This window comes from Macrobrachium rosenbergii, chromosome 44 (assembly GCF_040412425.1).
Source record: "Macrobrachium rosenbergii isolate ZJJX-2024 chromosome 44, ASM4041242v1, whole genome shotgun sequence".
NCBI classification, from domain to species: domain Eukaryota; kingdom Metazoa; phylum Arthropoda; class Malacostraca; order Decapoda; family Palaemonidae; genus Macrobrachium; species Macrobrachium rosenbergii.
Window position 1 is genome coordinate 29,470,341 of NC_089784.1, and position 19,685 is coordinate 29,490,025.

A 19,685-nucleotide genomic window follows, 5' to 3' on the forward strand; every position below is an offset into this window, starting at 1 on the left:
GGAAAATTTAAGAAATCATTTTGGTTTCCAAGATGCAAGACCATCATTTTAAAATACATTACTTCCGGCAAATGACTTGGCAAACCTGAGCTTTACCACTTTCCTACTTGCCAAAGGCTCTCCTGACCACTTTTAGATGTCCCATTTCCCAATGGACTGTCTGTCATTATAACATCATCTAGTTCACATTCATTACCTTCACTAAGTGGGTTTTCAAAACACTGCTTCTATTGCTCAGTTATTGTCTTTTTTGTATTAGTACAGTACAGCTAAAACTTACAAAGAGCAAATTGTACAACCACCAGATGCCGGGTTTGTAAGAATCACATACCTGTATGTAAAAAACATAAAGCCGATGGAAAAAGTAAATACTAAATTTCCTTCCAATACAAACAGCTTGAATCAATAAATGAAGATACTAGAAAACAAACTGAATGGGGCAACAAAAAATGACAAATTTTAAAGTACTGTAATTTGTATTTTTCCTAACATACAAACCCTCAGTCTTTACATGTGCAAGTACCTTCAGCGCGGCTGGGAACCGGTCATTAAATTCTAACAAGGTTGTTAGGTAGTTAACTACCGGCAGTAGGATGGGGAATCCCACACTTCTCTCTGGCAATGCATTCACTTGGTCTAGAACCCCTTTAGTAAGATGAGACCACGGTAGGCCCAACAAAGCTTTGGGTTCTTTGTGCAGTCCCCAGAAAGCTTCGAGGGCAGAAGGAAGACCCACGAGAGTGGCCATGGTTTCTTCCCTGAGATTCTTTTACTGACGAATCAGTTTCACATTCTCAACATAGGTCTTCTGTAGTTTGGGGATGTCCATGTCCTGAGGAAAAGGACCCTCGAGCCCTCCCAGGTCACTGTCTTCCCGGGCTACTCTCTCGGCAGGAGAAAGACCCTCAACAGAACACCCTGATCCCCTCTCCACCACTCAAACATACGACAGTTCCGATCCTAGGACCAAACCAGGGGCGTAGCTCTCATGGTAGGACTGAGTTGAGAAGATGCATCCCAATCAGAAACCTTGGTCCTGCAAGGGTCTGGGAGAGCCAACCCATTCACGCTAACGTGCAAGGAGCTGTCCTGGGGAGTGTGGACAGACCCGTTCATGTGAATGTGCACGGGCTGTCCCGGGGAGAGCAGACCCACTCAAGCAAGCATACATAGGGGCTGTCCCTGGGAGAGCAGTCCTGTTCACACGGACATGAAAGGGGCTACCCTGAAAATGTGCTACAATCTTCTTCGAGGCCGTAGCCTCTACAACAAAAGAAGACTGGATGGGGGACCTTCTCATAGCATCCCCAGGTGAGCAGACCCGCGGGCCAGCTTCACCTTTTCGGGACCCTGGCACTGTTCCCATGCAAGAACGTGCAGGAGGCAAGGCATCACCTGCAAGCTGTGGGCTCATTCTCTCTCGCTGGGCCGTGCGCACTCACCGGTGTCACGGAAGTCCGTGGGAATCCCGTGCAGTGGTAGAAGAACTTTTACCAGTCCGTGAAGACGGCTTCCTGGAACTGGTATCAGAAACCATGTGCCTTCGGTGATGTGGGTGTCCGTGGAGACCCACATAATAGTACCCATGGCACAGGGGTCCGTGGAGCCCTTGCAACAGTTGCTGCCACTACAAGGTGGTATGTGGAGCCCTGTGCAGTGGAGGAAGGTTCTTTACCTGCCCTGGAAGGTGACTTCCAGGGACCAGCATTGGTGACACAGGTGTCCGTGGAGGCCCGTGCACCTGTTGCTCCCGTGTCATGGGGTTCTGGAGAGCCCCATGCCACGGTTCCCATGTCCGTAGACATGGGAGAGTAATCAAGAGATCCCAGTGCCTCTTCCGTAGAAGGCTGACCATGCCAAGGCCTATGGGCCTTCTTATGGTAGGGAGAAACAGTCTTCTTCTTCCTCCAGTCTGTCCACATAACGGGACCTTTGGAGAAGGGGAGGAGTTGTTGGCACAGAATGAAGACAACAACGAAGACGATCAACGAGGTCTCTTCTTCCTGTTCTTGCTCTTGCGTTCATACTTCTCCACTAAGGCTTGAAGGAGGACATCCCCCTGAGAAGGAGGATGTCAGAGGGAGCATGGAGTTCGACGGGATCACGGCATTAAGCATGACTGTTGGGGTGACAGCTGTGGTCGTAGTCCCATTCAGCATGAAGGTTGACGGGATCATGGCGATATTCATGACCGTGGGGGCCACAGCTGTGGCTGTGGTCCCAGTTACAGAAGCAGCAGTCACAGGAGTTGTCACGGAGGCACTGAGGTGAGAGATCAACCCACTTACTGAAGGCTCCCCAGGAGAGACCTAGGGAGGGCCACAGCTCCCTAAGTTCCCCTAACATCCTCTGGATCCCCCCAAACCTGAAAGAGTCAGGTTAGGTAAGGCTGTCTTCCTTCGCTCTGAGGGGGATTCCTCCCCTCCTGAATGAACAGGGACAGCTCGTATGGCAGCCAGAAGGTAAGTGGATATTGACAAACAGAAAGGTGGGACTCCCCACCCTACTGCCGGTAGTTAACTAACAACCTTGTTAGAATTGAATGGCCACTTTCCAGCTACTCTGAAGTTATTTCCACATGTAAAGACCAGGGTTTGTATTTGTGTAGGAACAACTTGATTATATGTTAGCTTTATAAGTTAGTCATTATTTTATTTTTATTTTCTGCGTTAGTGAAATGGTATGGGCGTTACAAAATGTATAAAAAGCACGTTTAATTTTGTAAGATGTTTTTATAGCAAAGCATTCTTTATGTTTAAAAAGTATCTGTTCTTGTTGTGACATCATAGGACGGAAATGGCGGGGGGGAGCAAAATGTAAACAAACGGGGCGGCAGAGTTGAACAGATTGTACTACGGTAGAGAGAGCTCTCTGAAGGTTAGGTCGGTAATTTTGGTTTGTTAGGTCGGTAATTTTGGTTTGTAAGTCTGTTCTGTGGTTTTTGTCATTGTAAGCTGGATTGTACAGTGAAAGAAGAATAACATGAACAGGTGGGTGGATCGCATAATTGAAGCATTTTTGGACGGGTTTGGCTAGGAAAATTTTCACAACTCATTCCTTCTAAAATTCTCTTATGCTAATTTTTGCAAATATAATACATTGGCAACTTCTGGTTGCAAAGAATAAAGTTCTAATGATCTGCAGTAAAAATCTTATCCTTACTTAATATACTCTTGAGGCATGGTTTTCTGGTGGGATGTTGCTGTGTGGCGCTGAAGATGCTGTTTACGCACATAACTACGACCACATCCTTCTTCAGGGCACTTAAAAGGTCTCTGTGTAAACAAGAAAAGAAAAAAAAATATCTTCAGTGCAAAAAATTATCTGCCTCTTCAATGCAGCAGAAAATAAAACCAATTCAGTGACAAGACAAATACCTCAAATTGGATTTGTTTTAAGAGATGAGGAATGCAACAATGCCAGTGTGGTTGAAATTAGTTTTAATTAAGTTACTATTTGTTTATTCCATAAATTAAGTCACTTATTCAATGTAATGGGCTAGGTGATGCAATGCAATCACTCCAAGGAGCATCTATACACTACTGTTTGATTTGGACATTACTGTACTAGATGCAGTAATGGCTTCTTTATTTGTTTCTTTGTGTCCTTCCATGCCTACATGAAAAATAATCTCTTAAACATTTACCAACAGCAACATTTATACATTTATGGAAAGAATGGTTCATTTTTATACATGAGATTTGTATGGCAACAATTATGAAAAACTACTTCACTACAACTCTCACTGACATACAATCCTGTGTGGGGCACGCTCTCAATCACTCAATCCTGCGCAGAGTTCTGCTATGAATAAACTTTTATTTCATAAGAAAACATGTCCAAAAATCCAACACCAGAAAGAGACTCAGAGCCATAAAATTATGAATTGCAGAGCACAAAATCTGTATCTCAGTACATATGATCTATGGCAAGTAAAAATATTTTAGAGGATGCCCCTCTCAAAATATCAGATATTACAAATACACTATGTTCTGTAGCTGTTATGAAATTTTGCATGAAAAATTTTAGTAATACTCCAAATGTATCTGGAGTAATTAGGAAACTGAGGCTGACACAATTACTTGATCCAAAGACAGCTACCTTTGTAGATTTTTAATATTACCCACACTGACCAGCTATCAGGTGCTTTAATCAGCATGGTAGGTCAGAAATCTGGAATTCTGTCAAAACTGCAGCTTCAAAATGAAACACAAATCTTGACAGAAAGAAATCAATGGAAAATACCACTAAGCTTAAGACAGTCAAGAAAAATCAAATGTCACGTGCCACAAACTTGTCAAAACCCTGGTATTTAAGAGAGTAAGGCAGTGATAAATAAACATTAAATTATAAGTTCAAGTATTGAAAGCCTTTTTAAAAACTAATCACAGATTCTACCTAGCAGTGCTCTAACATATATTTCTTTAAAAAATTACCTTGCGTCTGGATGAGTGCATATACAGTACTATACTTGCACAATGGGACAGACTTCTACTTAATCAAATAAATCTATACTGTACATATTACATCCAACAACATTTGTACACAAATACTTGTACATCAATACAAGCATTTTGATGGTTAAATTTAACAAATACTAAAGGATACCACTGAATATTAAATATATATAAGTACTAATGTTAATCAATAAAATTACCTTTCCTGTGTGCAAGTGTTTATGTTCAGCAAGTCGCCAAGGTCTGTTGAACTCTTTTCCACAACCTTCAAAGGAACATGCATACACTGCTCTAGGGGAGCTAGAGGAACTCCTTTTCTTTGCAGTGAGCAATGCATCCTGCACAGTTTCAGCATCAGAACTACAATCTTCACTTGCTTCATAGTTCATGGCTGTTTCTTCATTCACTTTACTCAATAAATAACGATTTTTAGCTTCAAGATTTCCTAGTTCTCCATCTGCAGGCACATCACCTTCAACTTTCACTTCTAAATGATGTTCACCTTCGACAGACAGGCGCTTGCTTTTCTTTTCATAAGCTTTCAACGGCTTCCTCTCTACACTTTCCTTTAATTTTCCAAATTCAACATCACGTAAAGGATTAAGTTTCATCCTGTTAGTTCCAAAATTACTTGCAACATCATGCCTAACATTCACATTCTGATTATAATGCTTGACTGAGGTGTTTGCAATGACAGTTTCAGCATCAAGAATCTCACTTGCTTTTGGCAAGGAAGATTCATCATTGCTCATTTCTGATTCTGAAGTAAGCTGCATGCTTAAGCACTCATAGAGTGCTAAATGATCTTTGAAGTCCATTTTACTCTGAGATAAATTTCCTTGAAAAAGCAATAAGTACAGCCTTTACAGGATAACTTTACACATTAGCACCTGCAAAAGAAAAATCCACTGTTATCAAACAAAAATGATAATGAAATACATAAAAAAATTACAAAAATTTGTGATTATGTCCTTATGCATGCAGTAGTTATCTGTATACACAAGAAATTGGCTCCAAGCTCCCTAGCATAACTGCAAATTTGTGAGATGGTGAACCTTGTTCATAAGAAATACTAATGCACAGCATTGCAATCTTTAATGATATACAGGCAGTCCCCGGTTTACGACGGTTCCGCCATCTGACGTTCGAGGTTACGACGCTTTTCAAATATATTCATCAGAAATTATTTCCTGGCTTACGACGCATGTTCCGGGGTTACGACGGCGTCGTACGCCGATCCGATGGAAGAAATATGGCCCCAAAATGGCAGAATAATCATAATTTGAAAGTTTTTTTGATGTAAAACTCAATAATAATGCAGTTTACATTGTTTTCAATGCACCCAGAGCATTAAAAGTAAGGTTTTCTTATGATTTTTGACGATTTTCGACGATGTTCCGGCTTACGACGATTTTCGGGTTACGACGCGGCGCAAGAACGGAACCCCCGTCGTAAACCGGGGACCGCCTGTACAGATAAAAATGCTATCTAAAAAAATAAAAATGAACAAAATAGGTTACAATTCAAGATAAAATGAGGGATGGCTTAAGTCTCTCCAAAAAATAAAAATTATTCTGGGTACTTACCATCTACCTACTTATCTCTTGTGATAAAAACTAAGAATTCTGACTATAAAATAGCACCTACTTGATGAAGTAAAGTGGATGCTGTAAGTGTTATACATACAAGTTAACATGTAAGGCTAAGAGTCTCCTGACATTGATTGTTGTAGTTTCCATTTCTCTTTTTTAATGAGCTTGGAACATTTGTCCTTTTACTTCATCAAACTATTGCTGCCGGGGTTGTTAAACGTAAGCAGATAATTCTAAGTAATTATGTCTGTTAGACTGTGACTGCCCAACACTTCCCCAACTTTCTCTAATTTCCACATTTTCTGACTATCTCACTTATAATGGGGAGTTTACTAGCTCTCACTGGCCCCCTTCAGCTCATTACAAACCCCAGCATCAATAATTTTCTTGCACCAAGGCCATTTTAAGTGATGTGGTACAGTTCATAACCAAAGACCTGTCACCTGGTTACTGTCAGCAAGATCAAATGCTCTAGATATTTATATAAAACTAAAAAATATGCATGAGATAGCCTAAAGCACAACAGAGTCCAACACCAAAATAGTTTGTTCGTCTTAATCACCTAAAAAGAAATAATGTATTGCAATTTCTGCTGTAAAGTAAATTGCATTTTTCCTAAGTAAAATCTTACAATAGAAATCCCCTTTCACTGCAAACTGCTACCATTGTTGATGCTTGTGCATAGTAGATAAGGTTGGGGGAGGGGTGGAGAGTGAGAGAGAATGGGATGTCCCACACTTGCTTGCCTGGGTGAAGCTTCACTTTTCCCTAGGCTACAAGAACAAACGTGGGCGCAGTTAAAGGTGGAACACTTGATACAGATACTGAGAAGAGCTTATCTTGACAAATGAAGACCTCAACCTGCTAAGAATGGCTATGAGGGGTATCACTAGGTTTTAGGCCAACAAGGAGTTACAACAGTCACCTTGAGATCCCGAGTGATCAGCCCTCAGTTGATCAATTGGCAAATAACAACAAATGGTGGGAAGGTCTGAGCATCCAGTACATTCGAGCAGTGTTAAATAACTTTTTCCAATGCTGCCTTAGAGTTTGTAGGCACCATTCTGAACCTATAATCTGGTCCCTGTGACAGAGCTTATCGTAAGTACATTCTTCCTTTCAGGCAACTCAACAGAAAAGCAGTCCATGTACTAATGCATCATCTACCCTGCCATCTCAAAATGGGGAGGGAGACTGTCCCCCCACAAATGCTTGCTGACATATGGCAGTACTGTAGTGTTGCTGTCATCAATATCGAGTGACCCATTAACCTGCCTTGGAACGTTCGCAATGCTAGCAGTGTCACCTGCATCTCACATAAGCTGACTTGTAGATACCAGTTGTGTGCAGTCAACATTCCCAAAGCAATAAGGTCCCCTAAAAGTGCATGCCATCCTTCTCCCAGTGCATCTAAGAACAGAAGTATCTCTTGAGAAAGGGAGTTCCACATAACTCCAACACTGAGGTTCCTGTCATCATCCCCAACCCCCAAGGTTGTGGGGTACAGGATGTAAAGGGAAATCCATAGCAGGGAACTGTCAATGCTTCAGACCCCAATGTAGCAAGTGTGTCAGGTACAAGTTTACAGATTATGAAAGCCTCGGTTGTCTGACTTCTATTTAAAGCACCCATGGCTACCAGGACAGAGGGGAGATTTAGAACTGCAAGAATGTGAGGCAGATGACGTAATGGTGAGTGTAAGGGCATCCCCTCTACTTGGAGTATAACTGGTGGGCAGCAGACTGCTGATGCTGAGGCCTGAAAGGTTTCTTACACTGGCTGGAGTAGGACTGAGGAGAGAGGGTGACTCTGACTGACACACATACTTGGAAGATGACAAAGCATCCCAGTGGAAGAAGGCTGCCCTGGTAGCCTCCTGGAACAAGTTGGGGTCAAAGGGGTCAGACTTCCTGGATGCACAAAAACACAATCCTCTAGAATACTCCAAAACTCCTAAAATACAAAAGAATGATGCAAATGAACAAATACATGAGCTGGATCAACAGGTGGGGACAGATGGATCTATAAGCTCAGGTGCAGTTCCCAACAACTGTACTGCCATTCTTACCCCTTCCATTTGGAGAAATACTCTCAGGAATCTCTTCAGGACAAACAAAATTGGTAATGTAAGATAATGGTTTGTTACGAAACATACAAATTATATGGAAGAAACAGACTCATTGGTGTCAGTGATGACATTCATTGAATAAAGAGAATACAATTAGGTAGTTTGGACTGGCACTCTTGCATTAAAAAGAACAAAATATGACAAGCATACTCAGGGATAAAGGCTATAAGTTAAAACAATGTTCTTAGGTGATACATAATATACTGTACTAAAAATGGTTAACATACAGTAGTATGCAGCCTGTTTTCCAAGGCATTCTCACTGGTTTGCAAATTTAGTAGAGGATGGGTATGTGTCCTTGTACCACAAGGCACAGAAGGTATCGAAATATGCCAACCACAAATATCAAAATGTTAAAGGGTGTTATTTTCACAAGCAGGTAAATACGGTTGCCAAAAGAAAATAAAATTTCATGACAAAAAGTACAGTAGTCTCAATTCCTTAACTGAATTACTTCCTTAATACAAACTTCTATTCAAACACACTTCAGTGGTAAATTTTCCCGTTTCTTTCTTTTTCCATGATATATCTACAAGAAATTTTGACAAACCAGTACTCTTATGATGATTTACACTGTGGTTTCCAATGGTTTATTTTCAACGCCATATCCAAACTGAAGAATTACTTTAATACATAACTGACAAGTTCACTAAAGTTTTTCTTAATTCTATAGACATACATACTAAAGTAATACATTACGACATGGAAAGGGGCTTCCATTGCACTAACATAGTGTTGACAAAAAATTATGTTTGTTATACAATAAAACTATTAGTGTCATAACATCATGGAGACAATATGGAAGAGCTCCTTCAACTGTGATGTCCAAACTTGCAGCAGAGGGGATCATGACTGTGCCTCAGGGAGTAAAAGCAATCATGTACATGAGACCACTGATGGTCTGAGTCTACAGAAAGCTTCAGACCATGACAAGAAAACTCTGTACTAGTCTCTGCTAACATGTTCAGTAAACAGAGTCCTTATGACAGTCCTTCAGATATCTTGAGAGGGAGTGGATTTTCACTGTGATTATAATTGTTGAATGGCACAATGGGAGAAGGGTTTACAGGAAAAGTGATCTTCCAAACGAGAAAGCAGGGAGACAGAAAAATACCTTCTGGGATGGCAACATGAGGCTTGGGGAGGGGATTTCCAAGGAGGTGAGTCTTCATCAGGAGAGAAGACAGTGGTATGTACATCAGGTGAAGAATTGTTCTTTCTTAACTAATCACTTGGCATTGGACATGGAAGTCTCATCCAAAAAGAGCACAGTCTTCACTACACGAGTGATGGCATGAGTCAAAAAACAAAAAACTGAAGGCAACATCTACAGAGGTTTTAGTATAAAGTAACCAATGAAAAATAGAGCATTTCACACACATACACACATTCATACACACACACACACAGTGAACACATGCAGAGAACACAGCTGACCTCTTCATAACAGCACTTTAATGAGGATCCTTTTCCAAAGTTATGAGCACTGCATGCCCTCTCATATGATACTGCAGAAGTAACATGTGGAATAGTGTAAAACAAATACATTTTCCCAAAAATAGACAGCCCAGACAATGGGGAATGGTTACACGTTACTAATGCAGTACAATAAATGACAACGCTCACAGCATGAAAAGTTAATTAAACCTGAATTTCAAAACACTAATAAGGGAAAATATCTAAACAGACAGAAAAGCCAAGATCATAAACAAAGAAAGTATTGTAACCAGTTACTGGAAAACTTGCAAGAAAACGGCTCAAACCAAAACAACGACAATTACTAAACTTGGATACTGAAAAAATTTGCAATTACCCTGAAGCAGTCCTATGAACGTGTTGAAAAAGTTACAGCCCCAAAAGGAGACCAGGCAGTCTCCAGAAGGGAAAAAAGGATAAAATTACTTACTAATCAAGGTGCTCTACTCACAGTAACCACTAGGCTATGATTGATGCTACCAGGTGGAAGGTAAGAAAAACATATAAATATTCACCAACAATGTGTAAAACATTTCAGAAAGTAGGAATTAAAATAAAAGGAATGAATCAATTAATGTCACACCACACAGAACATAATATGATGCTAACCCTAGAAGCACAGCTTGACACATCTGCTCCCACTCAGAGTTGTACAGAAAAATGACTCCATGTGGAAACACACAATATAGTTTGGACAAGGTCACTGAGACTTTTGTCTTTCAAGTCCTTTCAAGCTGATGTGACTGGAAAGCCATTTTCATGGAGAAACACCACTTTACAATTCACCATCAAATTGTATCACTTTGCCTCGATACAATTTTCAGAAAGGCAGAACTGTACGCTTACAACATTTAGTTTCTATAAAAATAAATAAAACACAAACATAACATCAAATTATGAACAAAGTGACAAGGCTGGTATTAATTTAAGTGTTTCCCTTTGGACTTGTATTTCACTGATAAATATGTTTCTCCATTATTTATGTTCACCTAAGAATGGTTGCTTCCTTGTCTTCTAAGATTCATATGTGATTATTAACAATATGTAGCCTAAAAGAGTTCAAAATTTCACTAATTTAGTACATAAGTGTAACTATGGTCAACTGCCAAGAATTACAAACTAAAACTGGACTAAATTTCAGTGCAGTAAGCATCATCCTTTAAATAAAAAAATAAATTCTAGCTAAAATTAACACTTTTCTCATCTATTTTTATTCTCATTCCATCTCCTGAACATAACCTCCAATGATGGCTCAGTGGACTGACAACATTTTGCTAAAAACTCCAAATGTGACATCACAGACTCCTCCTCCCACAAAAGGAACATTTTCCCTTGCACAGTCTTCACGTTCCCTTTGTAATATTGTTTTACACTTCCTTGGTGAACGGGTCTTTGAACACTGGATAAACTGCAGGATATCTTGTATAACTCATACACTAAATCATTTATAGAAATGTAATTGCGAGTAAGTGGTATGCTGTAATGCCAACTGACGACATCTGATTTTGTTCTAAATGGATTTCCAAACACACTCCAGTTGGCTATGCGCCAAACAGAATTATTCAGCCATGAAACTTCTATGTATTCAATCAACAACCGAAATGAAGGATATCTCGTAAAATCCTCCTTGAGAAGCTGGAATGCTAGACGAATCTCTCTTGTGGGCAAGAATGGCAACTTCAGGAGCTTGTGTATATGATCATTCAACTCTAAAATGTCCTCCTTTAGAAGAGAAAATAAAAACATAACTTATATTAAAAAATAAATACACAAAGAATGTTTAGCAACCTTAAGTACAGCAATGGCACAACAGACAAGAATTTTTTCCTAATAATTTAAGGTCTAACAATATACAAACTAATTTTATATGATTTAAACCAGTGTCTAAGATGGATCACATATCAGAAGTAAGGTGCCACTTAGATCATCAACCATGCTTACAAAATCTTAAATAGAAAAAGAACACTAAATAAGAACTTGATTAATGTAATTGCATTTCAATTTTATTTGTTACAAACCTGATTTCCATAATCTTGAACTTTGGCCCACACAATCTGACCAAACTTCCAGGCACATCCATACAGCTTACAGTTGAAAAACAAACTTCGGATGGTTGACCAGAGATCAGGGTAGAAGTCTAATACAAAACTTCGCACACACAGAGGCTTCTTTAGGTGTTTTAAAAGTCTTGTGATTGCCTAAAAATACAAAAAAAAGTCCCTTATGGACAATGCTTTATCTCAAACATGGAGGTTGCATTTAATTTTCATTCCTGTGGATGTGATGTACAGACACCCTTAAAAAATTAAGAATTACTAGCTTTAACAAGTTATTTAAAATTTTTTCAATACCTTCAACAAAAAACTTTACAGTTTTAAATATTACAATAATTGGACACATGGAAAAAGTTTCAGCCCAAAAAGGAATTTGCAAATACATCTAAGGTGCTTCCAGTTACATGCTGAGTGCTTGGAATTTAAACTATAATTGGTTTTAGTAAGGAAATTAACCAGTGAACACTTGCACATATCTAATACCAACATGTTTCTGAGATTGCATCTTGCTAAGAGGGCATCTGGATAATTTCCGCAAGTTATGACCAAGTATGAGGTACAGATGCTACCCTACTTACAAACTTTCAGAGATACGAACAAACGTGATCATAAATTAAAATTGTGATCGAAGCACTCCCTTTGCCTCCTGTAAATTCAAATTTTGCATTGTGCACCTCTGCTTAGTTACAATTTTTGCCACTACCCATGCTGTGCAGCACCATAACTGATGCCAATACAGTACACCAACACAGACTCTCGAACCTACGCAAGTGGTAAGACATCATCTATTGTGCTCCAATTTATTTGTGTGATTTTATCGTGAAATATCAAGCCCATCCTTTTTCTAATATGGCTAATGGCAAGCATAAGGACAGTGGAGATACTGGCAGTGGTAGAGGGCAGCAAACTGTCTCAATGGAAACAAAACTGGCAATTACAAAGAAATTAAAAAGTGATGAAAAAATGGTTGAGGCAGCACACCAGTACATACAGTGGGTCCCTGCTAGATCGCGGATCAGCAATCATGCCTTCAGTTAACCGCAGGTTTTTCTGTGGAACTAATCTTCAAATATATCATGGAAAATTTACTCATTTGAGGCTTTTTTCATGTATTTCATTTTATTTTCATGACTAAATATATTTTTTATAATAAAAAATTATTTACTAGTTTTCAAATACTGATATTAATATAAACAGCAAAATATCAATAAAATACTAAATTAAAATCCTGCAAAATCACAAAACAGCTTACCAATGTACATAAACACCTCAGTTCAACCTCTCCCTCTCTCTCTCAGTATATATACTGTATCCTTTAATTAAAAAAAACAGCAAGATATCAATAAAATGTTATTTCACTTACAGAATCCATTTATACTGTTATATTGATCTATTATCATTGCAAAATATATAAAAAAAAACTGTCCTCACATTTGTAACTGTTTTTAATGTAGGTATGTGTTGCCATATTTTTTTATTTCTCTGATTTACTGAAACGTACTTCATTACAAGTTTAGTTGACTCTATGATTATCAAACATAACAGTACACAAGAGAATATTTTATCACTTGATGTTTCATCTCTAATCACTGCAAAAATATTTATAATCCAAATTTCATATATAAGCAACACAAGGTTATACTCTCCTCCACGGCCTGTCAAGTCAAGTCTCATCCCCAGCTACTGTCCTGAGACTTCAATTGTAAATACCAGTTCTCTCTCTCTCTCTTTGGATGAAATATAAATTACTGCATCATAAACTTTTATGTGCAAAATTTTAATTATTTTCCCAATTCTTTCGGTAGTTGGCTCAATCAGCTGATTCTCAGATCGTTAACATTACAAATGTCTGGCCGATCTTTTTTTTTTTTTTATACATATTACAATGATTACAGATCAATATAACACAGTATACATGTAGTAAATGGATTCTGTAAGTGAATTAACATTTTATCAATATTTTTGTTTACAATAATATTAATATTTGAAAATTAGTAAACCATTGTAACATGTGCATGCACAAGAGAATATTTTATCACTGTTGATTGCACATATAATTTGGCCTTTTTTTTTAATGTATATTTAAATATTTAAATTCTGTACAGTATTTCACTCTACTTGTGAATTCCCAACGTTTCCCCTATCTGAAAAAAGAAAACAGGACAGCATGAAAGAAAATGGGTGTGCTTGAATGTAGGGGGGACTTGAGTTTAGTTTTCACACATAGCAGTAAGCCATATATTTTTAAGGGTAATGTTGTAAGATGACTTTGAAATTATATTAAGGGGTTTTAGGATGATAGTTTAAGGGATATTTGGTGTTTGAACTATTAAAATATGCAGTTATAAGCAATTTTAGATGGGGGTCTTTAGTGTTTGAACTATTAAAGTAGCCAGTTATAAGCATTATGGGGGACATACTGTACTATGAATCGCTCAATTACTGGCACAACCTTTGTGAACAAAGAGTGAATAATGGAACACATAAAAAGTGCTGTGCCAATGCAGTCAACAGTTATTAGCAAGAGAAGGGGGAGGGTGGTAGAAGAAATGGAAAAACTTCTGGGTATCTGAATGGAACACCAGAGACAAAGGTCTGTACTGCTTAGCCTTATGCTGATTCAAGAAATGGCTAAAGGCCTTTTCAATGACTTGAAGGCTAAGGCTGGCAAAAGGGCTGCAGACAAAACATTTTGTGCAAGTCATGGATGGTTTCAGTGCTTCAAAAAACGTGCCTGGGTCTCGTTGTATTCGAAGACTGGTTTTAATATCACTTTTGTTCCCAAAGTCAAGCTGTACTAGAGCAAGAATGGGATTCCTTTCAAGATTCTCTTAATGTTGGATAATTCTCGTTGGCACCCATTACTTTTAGATGATTTCCATCTGGATGCGAAAATTGTTTATTCACTCCCTAACACAACTCCGTTGACGGATCAAAACATAATAGCAAATTTAGAGAAATATTACACTTGCTGTACATATAAGCAAGCATTGAAGGAAGTGAAAGATCCTGGTGTGACCTATGGCACCTTCGGCAGGGATACAACAAGAATATTGCTGCTGCATGGTGTGAAGTGACATCAACATTAATTCTCCCCTGTATTCTTCTGTTCTATGGAAATATTCTTACCATAAGAATACGCACTCAGAGCAAAATCTGAACTTGTGACCCTGTCTGCTTGTAACTATGAATGTTCGTAAGTACGGTGGTGACTGTACAGTAAACCCCCTGTATTTGCGGGGGATGCATAACACACCACACACCTGTGAATAGCTAATGTCCACGAACGCTTAAAACCCCTCTAAAAACACTTAGAACTGCCTCTTTTGATAGTTCACACACATAAAACATCTCTAAAAATGCTTATACCCGAGTATTTTAATATAGTTTTATTACAAAAAGTGCATTTAGTCATGAAAATATGAAAATACAGTAATTAGTGAATATTTCTCAGTGAAAAATACCGTGAATGGGCGAATTTTCCGTGACTAATGTGTATGTTTCGCAGAGAAATCTGCGAATAGGTGAGTCCGCAAATCGTGAGAACGCGAATACAGGGGCTTTACTGTATTTAGCAAGACTATAGGAAGCAAACAAAGAAAATTATCTGCAAAATATCTAAAATTGTGGCTTACCTTTCTCAAATTTATCCTCGATATACTTGACATTATAAAAAAAACGAGGGGTTCCAGCACAACATCATCTGAATCTTGTACCCTTACGTAAGAACTGATAGACATCAAATGCGTAAATGGAAAACTGGCAAATTTTTGGGTAATATCAATATACCAGCGGTCAGTTCTAGACAAAAGCTGGAGCTGTTTTTTGGTTGAAAAGATCAATGTCCGATCATTTTTAAATACAATATCTCCTTGCAGGAAATCTTGGGGAACCTTTTTAATCTGAAAAGACAAACACCAAATTAGTGATAAAAATTAACAGTAGCAAATTTCAGACAATAAATTTTCAATAACGAAAGCAATAATTTCACATGAATACAGTTGACCCCCCGTATTTGCGGGTGATGCATACCACAAATCCCTGTGAATAGCTAAAATCCGCGAATACTTGACACCCCTCTAAAAACACTTATAAGTGCCTATTTTGATAGTTCAAACACCAAAAAAAAAAACTCTAAAAATGCTTATACCCAAGTATTTTAAAGTTTTATCACAAAAAATGCATTTAGCCACGAAAATTATAAAAAATACAGTACAGTAATTAGCGAATATTTCTCTATGAAAAATACTGCGAATAGGCAAATTTTCCGTGAATAAAGTGTATATACATTCCACAGAAAAATCCGCGAATAGGTGAAGCCATGAATCCAGAACCGCGAATAGGCAGGGGTCCACTATATACAATTAGTGATAAAAGTACTAAGATCAAAGTGAAGGGCGGCTTCAAAATGATTCGCAACATACCATTAACTCTTTCTACATTAAACTGAGTTTGCAAAAAATACTGACATGAAAGGACTTAAAATACATCAATTACTCAGGTCAGAAATTTGTTCAGGTCCCCCAGACACAAGTACTACAGTATACTAAAAAGTGTCTGTTTTATCTTAGAAATGCCACAACCCAACAGTAGTTTTGACTTCCTTATTTATAACTGCATTTGATGAGGACTAAAATTTACTGTCAGTATCACCTTACTTATCTTTCATACAACAGTTTTACTACAAAATTCTGAAGTTCCCAAGTCAGTTGGACCATGATGGGACAAAAAATTTTACGACGCCAATAAAGCCACTGCAGCTGCACCTTATGCACACAAGGGAAACAATTGTTCTCTGCTCTACCAAAATCAATAACTGGACTGCTGTAAATTTATTTTTCATAATAAACTTTCAAGTCCACCTAACAAAGGGTAAAAGTACTTCTATCTGTCCAACTGTGCATAAAGAATGGGGAATGAACTATGGAGGGGGTGACAGAAACGTGTATGCAATGTGCCACATATGGAAAAAATGCCTAAAAAGTTTTGTGAGTAATTTTGAAGGGTCTAACAAAGACAAACATGTTGATGTCAAAAATAAAAAAATGTGGAACTTGCAAAAAAGCCTTAATTTTGATGTTGAAGTGGAAGATATTGAAGAATTAGTGGAATGTATTGAGGGAGAACTAACAAAGAGTACAGCTGGAACCCAGCAGAACTTGGAAGAAGAAAAAATGGAAGTTGTACAAAATGGTTCACTGTACAGAAGTTAGCAGGTCCACACTTACACGTGAATGTGGGTATATTAGAACTATAAGGAATGGACCTAAATGTTGAATGGCTCACAGAAGTTGAACAGAGCTCTATTGTCTGTATAGTTATGGGTCATTAGCTCTGGGATAACCCATTTAATTAACTGACCCTCTAGAAATACACAAGGAGCACTGGATGTCTCCCCAGATGGTGAAAGTAAATATTGTGAAAAAGCAAAGCCTTAAATAATGAATTTACTTACATGGCTAAAATTATTATTCCTTACGGGTGAGAGTTAACTGGAGATGGTCAATATTTATATCTGATGGCATTTTTGCTCAAATATCTTTGCCTATATGGTAACTTATCTTTTACAAAAGAGGTGTTAAATTTAAACTGCAGTTAATACCACAAAGGATTATAACACATCAAGATCAAAGGAAAAGGGTATTCACATCTGGAAGAAATGAAAATAAGTCAACTGTGTAAAGAGATGGGAGTCGCCCAATTCAGACTTACTTTGGTAGTTCAACAACAGTTAATACTGCCAACCAATTAACACTGAAAACAGTTTTCTATCATATACTGTATATGTATTTGTAATGTTTTTATTATATTTTGATTATCATACATTTTTTGCAAAACCATTTTCAGGCTTTTTTTTTTAATAGCTGTGAACAGTCTTGGTGTACAGAGTGAGTCAAGTCAGTTGTTGTAAGTCGAGGGACCACTGTCCTTCTGTACTAAGTGGAAACCTGAAAATTTACAGACAATGGAGGGAATTTCAAAGGGATTTTATTTGAACCTTGGCAAAATTGTATTTAAAAGAAGGAAACTGCTAAGATCCTGAAGGTGGAGAGGGTATGAACGAGTGATTAGACTGGTTGACTGTAAGTTATCTGGCATTGTCTGTGATGAAAAGTGGACAGGAGCAGTTGCTCAAAATGCTGGATAAGGATGTAGCAGGTTACAGGCGAATTAGAAGTCCAAAGTCATAGAGATGATACATTGATGAAGCTGAATTCTTGGACCACATGGGAACTTGGGCATAAAGTGTACAATGCAGAAGAGAGTGGAGAGAACTTATTACACATTTGGACAAACAGATAAGACCTAAGTACAGATATGATTATGATGCATTTCAAGACCTTCTCTCTCAATATTTAATGCTCCCTTAGATTTTTTTTTTTTTAAGAAAAGTGTAGTACTACAGTAAAATACTCAATCTGACCTATATTGTTAGGATTTAATAATCACTTCACAATTAAAAAAAAAGTCTGATTTACCTTAACTGCACCAAGTATAGGATTGACTTCCTTTATACTATGGCGAACTCTATTGAAGGTCCGGATTAGGTAATCTACATTAAAAGTACGTCCATGTATATTCAGTTCATTACTTTCCTGAAGAATATTTTCAATTATTTCCTTTGGTTTGTTTAAAAAATCTGTCTTTGACTTTTTCTTTATCTGCAATAAAAGCAATAGTACATGGTTACTATACAAACCTAAACTGAAAAAAGAAACAAGTTTAACAGTGCAAACCAAATATTTATTTCACATCTGCTTCAAAGTAAACAGTAAACCCCCCATATTCGTGGGGGATGCGTACCGCACCCCCCCCCCCGCAATAGCTAAAATCCATGAATACTTAAAACCCCTCTAAAAACACTTAGAACTGCCTATTTTGATAGTTTAAACACAAGAAAAACCCTCTAAAAGTGCTTATACCTGAGTATTTTAATAGTTTTATCACAAAAAGTGCATTTAGTCATGAAAATGATATGAAAATACAGTAATTAGTGAATATTTCTCAGTGAAAAATACCGCGAATGGGCGAATTTTCCGCGAATAATGGGTAGATACGTTCCACAGAGAAATCCACGCATACGTGAGTCCGCAAATTGTGAGAACACAAATACGGGGGGTTTACTGTAATACCAAATATTACATACATTTTTTTCATAAATGAAAAGAAATTACAATTAAGGTAAAGTACTATAAACAACCTTCTCAGCACAATATCTTTTGCAGTTTTAGTACGAAAACCACTTCCAAATAACTAATGTAATTCAAACTGACCTGGAGGAAAAGTTCTCAAAATATTCATCAATACGCTTTGAAACAACTGTTAATTCACAAGAAAAACAAAAGCTTTCATAGAAATAAAAAGCAATTTCAGTTTAACCAAACCAAGAATTTTGCATTTATCATGCACAACTAACAACAGTTTACTTAAACTGATTGAAAGGAATTGTCCTTGCTAATATTAAAAATGAAAACAGTTGTCTGTACAGAGGGTGTTTCAACACAAATCCCAGCACTAAGCAAGTTAAAAGCACCTGCTGCATAAATTTAATGCTACCAAGTACAGAAGCAACAGCTCATTTTCATAAATATAACTTTTCTTATTTAATAATATTCATAGTATCTTGTGACTTGAACCAAGTGCTCAATCAATTTTATTGTCAGTGTTTTAAGTATCTTCAGCTGGCAAGATGAAATTTAAATCAGTGATCATAATATCTTCTGTTATTTGACATCATCTGACATAAAACTCATCTGACAAAACTTCTACTCAATTAATGGCTCTAATCCTCTCCAAAAACATTCTAGTTTTCCTTAATCAACTGTTTATGTCTTATGTTGCACAAGCAACATCTGTTCCAGTCCCATTACCACTGGTGTTCTTCAGGGTCCTGTTCTTTCATCTACTCTTTTTGTATCCATTTTAAATTCTGGAGGATTTCAAAACTCATCTGTAGCAAATCAAACTGATCAATTAT

General features: G+C 37.7%; 2 protein-coding genes across 8 annotated transcripts in view; both read right to left on the bottom strand.

Moving 5' to 3' along the window:
* LOC136829475 (transcription factor IIIA-like) overlaps positions 1–19,685 on the bottom strand; it is a 72,745-nt gene that overhangs the window by 30,288 nt on the left and 22,772 nt on the right. For all 4 annotated transcript variants that reach the window (XM_067088197.1, XM_067088194.1, XM_067088196.1 and 1 more), the window contains exons 2-3: positions 4,658–5,347; positions 3,163–3,275 (exon numbers count right to left, since the gene is read on the bottom strand). In XM_067088197.1, coding sequence (XP_066944298.1) covers positions 3,163–3,275; positions 4,658–5,275 — 731 coding nt within the window. In that variant the 5' untranslated portion in view covers positions 5,276–5,347. The remainder of the gene's footprint in view (positions 1–3,162; positions 3,276–4,657; positions 5,348–19,685) is intronic.
* Positions 8,362–19,685, bottom strand: part of LOC136829474 (uncharacterized) — a 32,674-nt gene continuing 21,350 nt past the window's right edge. For 2 of the 4 annotated variants that reach the window (XM_067088190.1, XM_067088191.1), the window contains 4 exons: positions 18,187–18,369; positions 15,343–15,609; positions 11,672–11,851; positions 8,362–11,375 (listed from right to left, as the gene is read on the bottom strand). In XM_067088190.1, the coding sequence (XP_066944291.1) occupies positions 10,854–11,375; positions 11,672–11,851; positions 15,343–15,609; positions 18,187–18,369 (1,152 nt within the window). In that variant the 3' untranslated portion in view covers positions 8,362–10,853. The remainder of the gene's footprint in view (positions 11,376–11,671; positions 11,852–15,342; positions 15,610–18,186; positions 18,370–19,685) is intronic. The other 2 variants (XM_067088192.1, XM_067088193.1) reach the window with 1 other exon arrangement.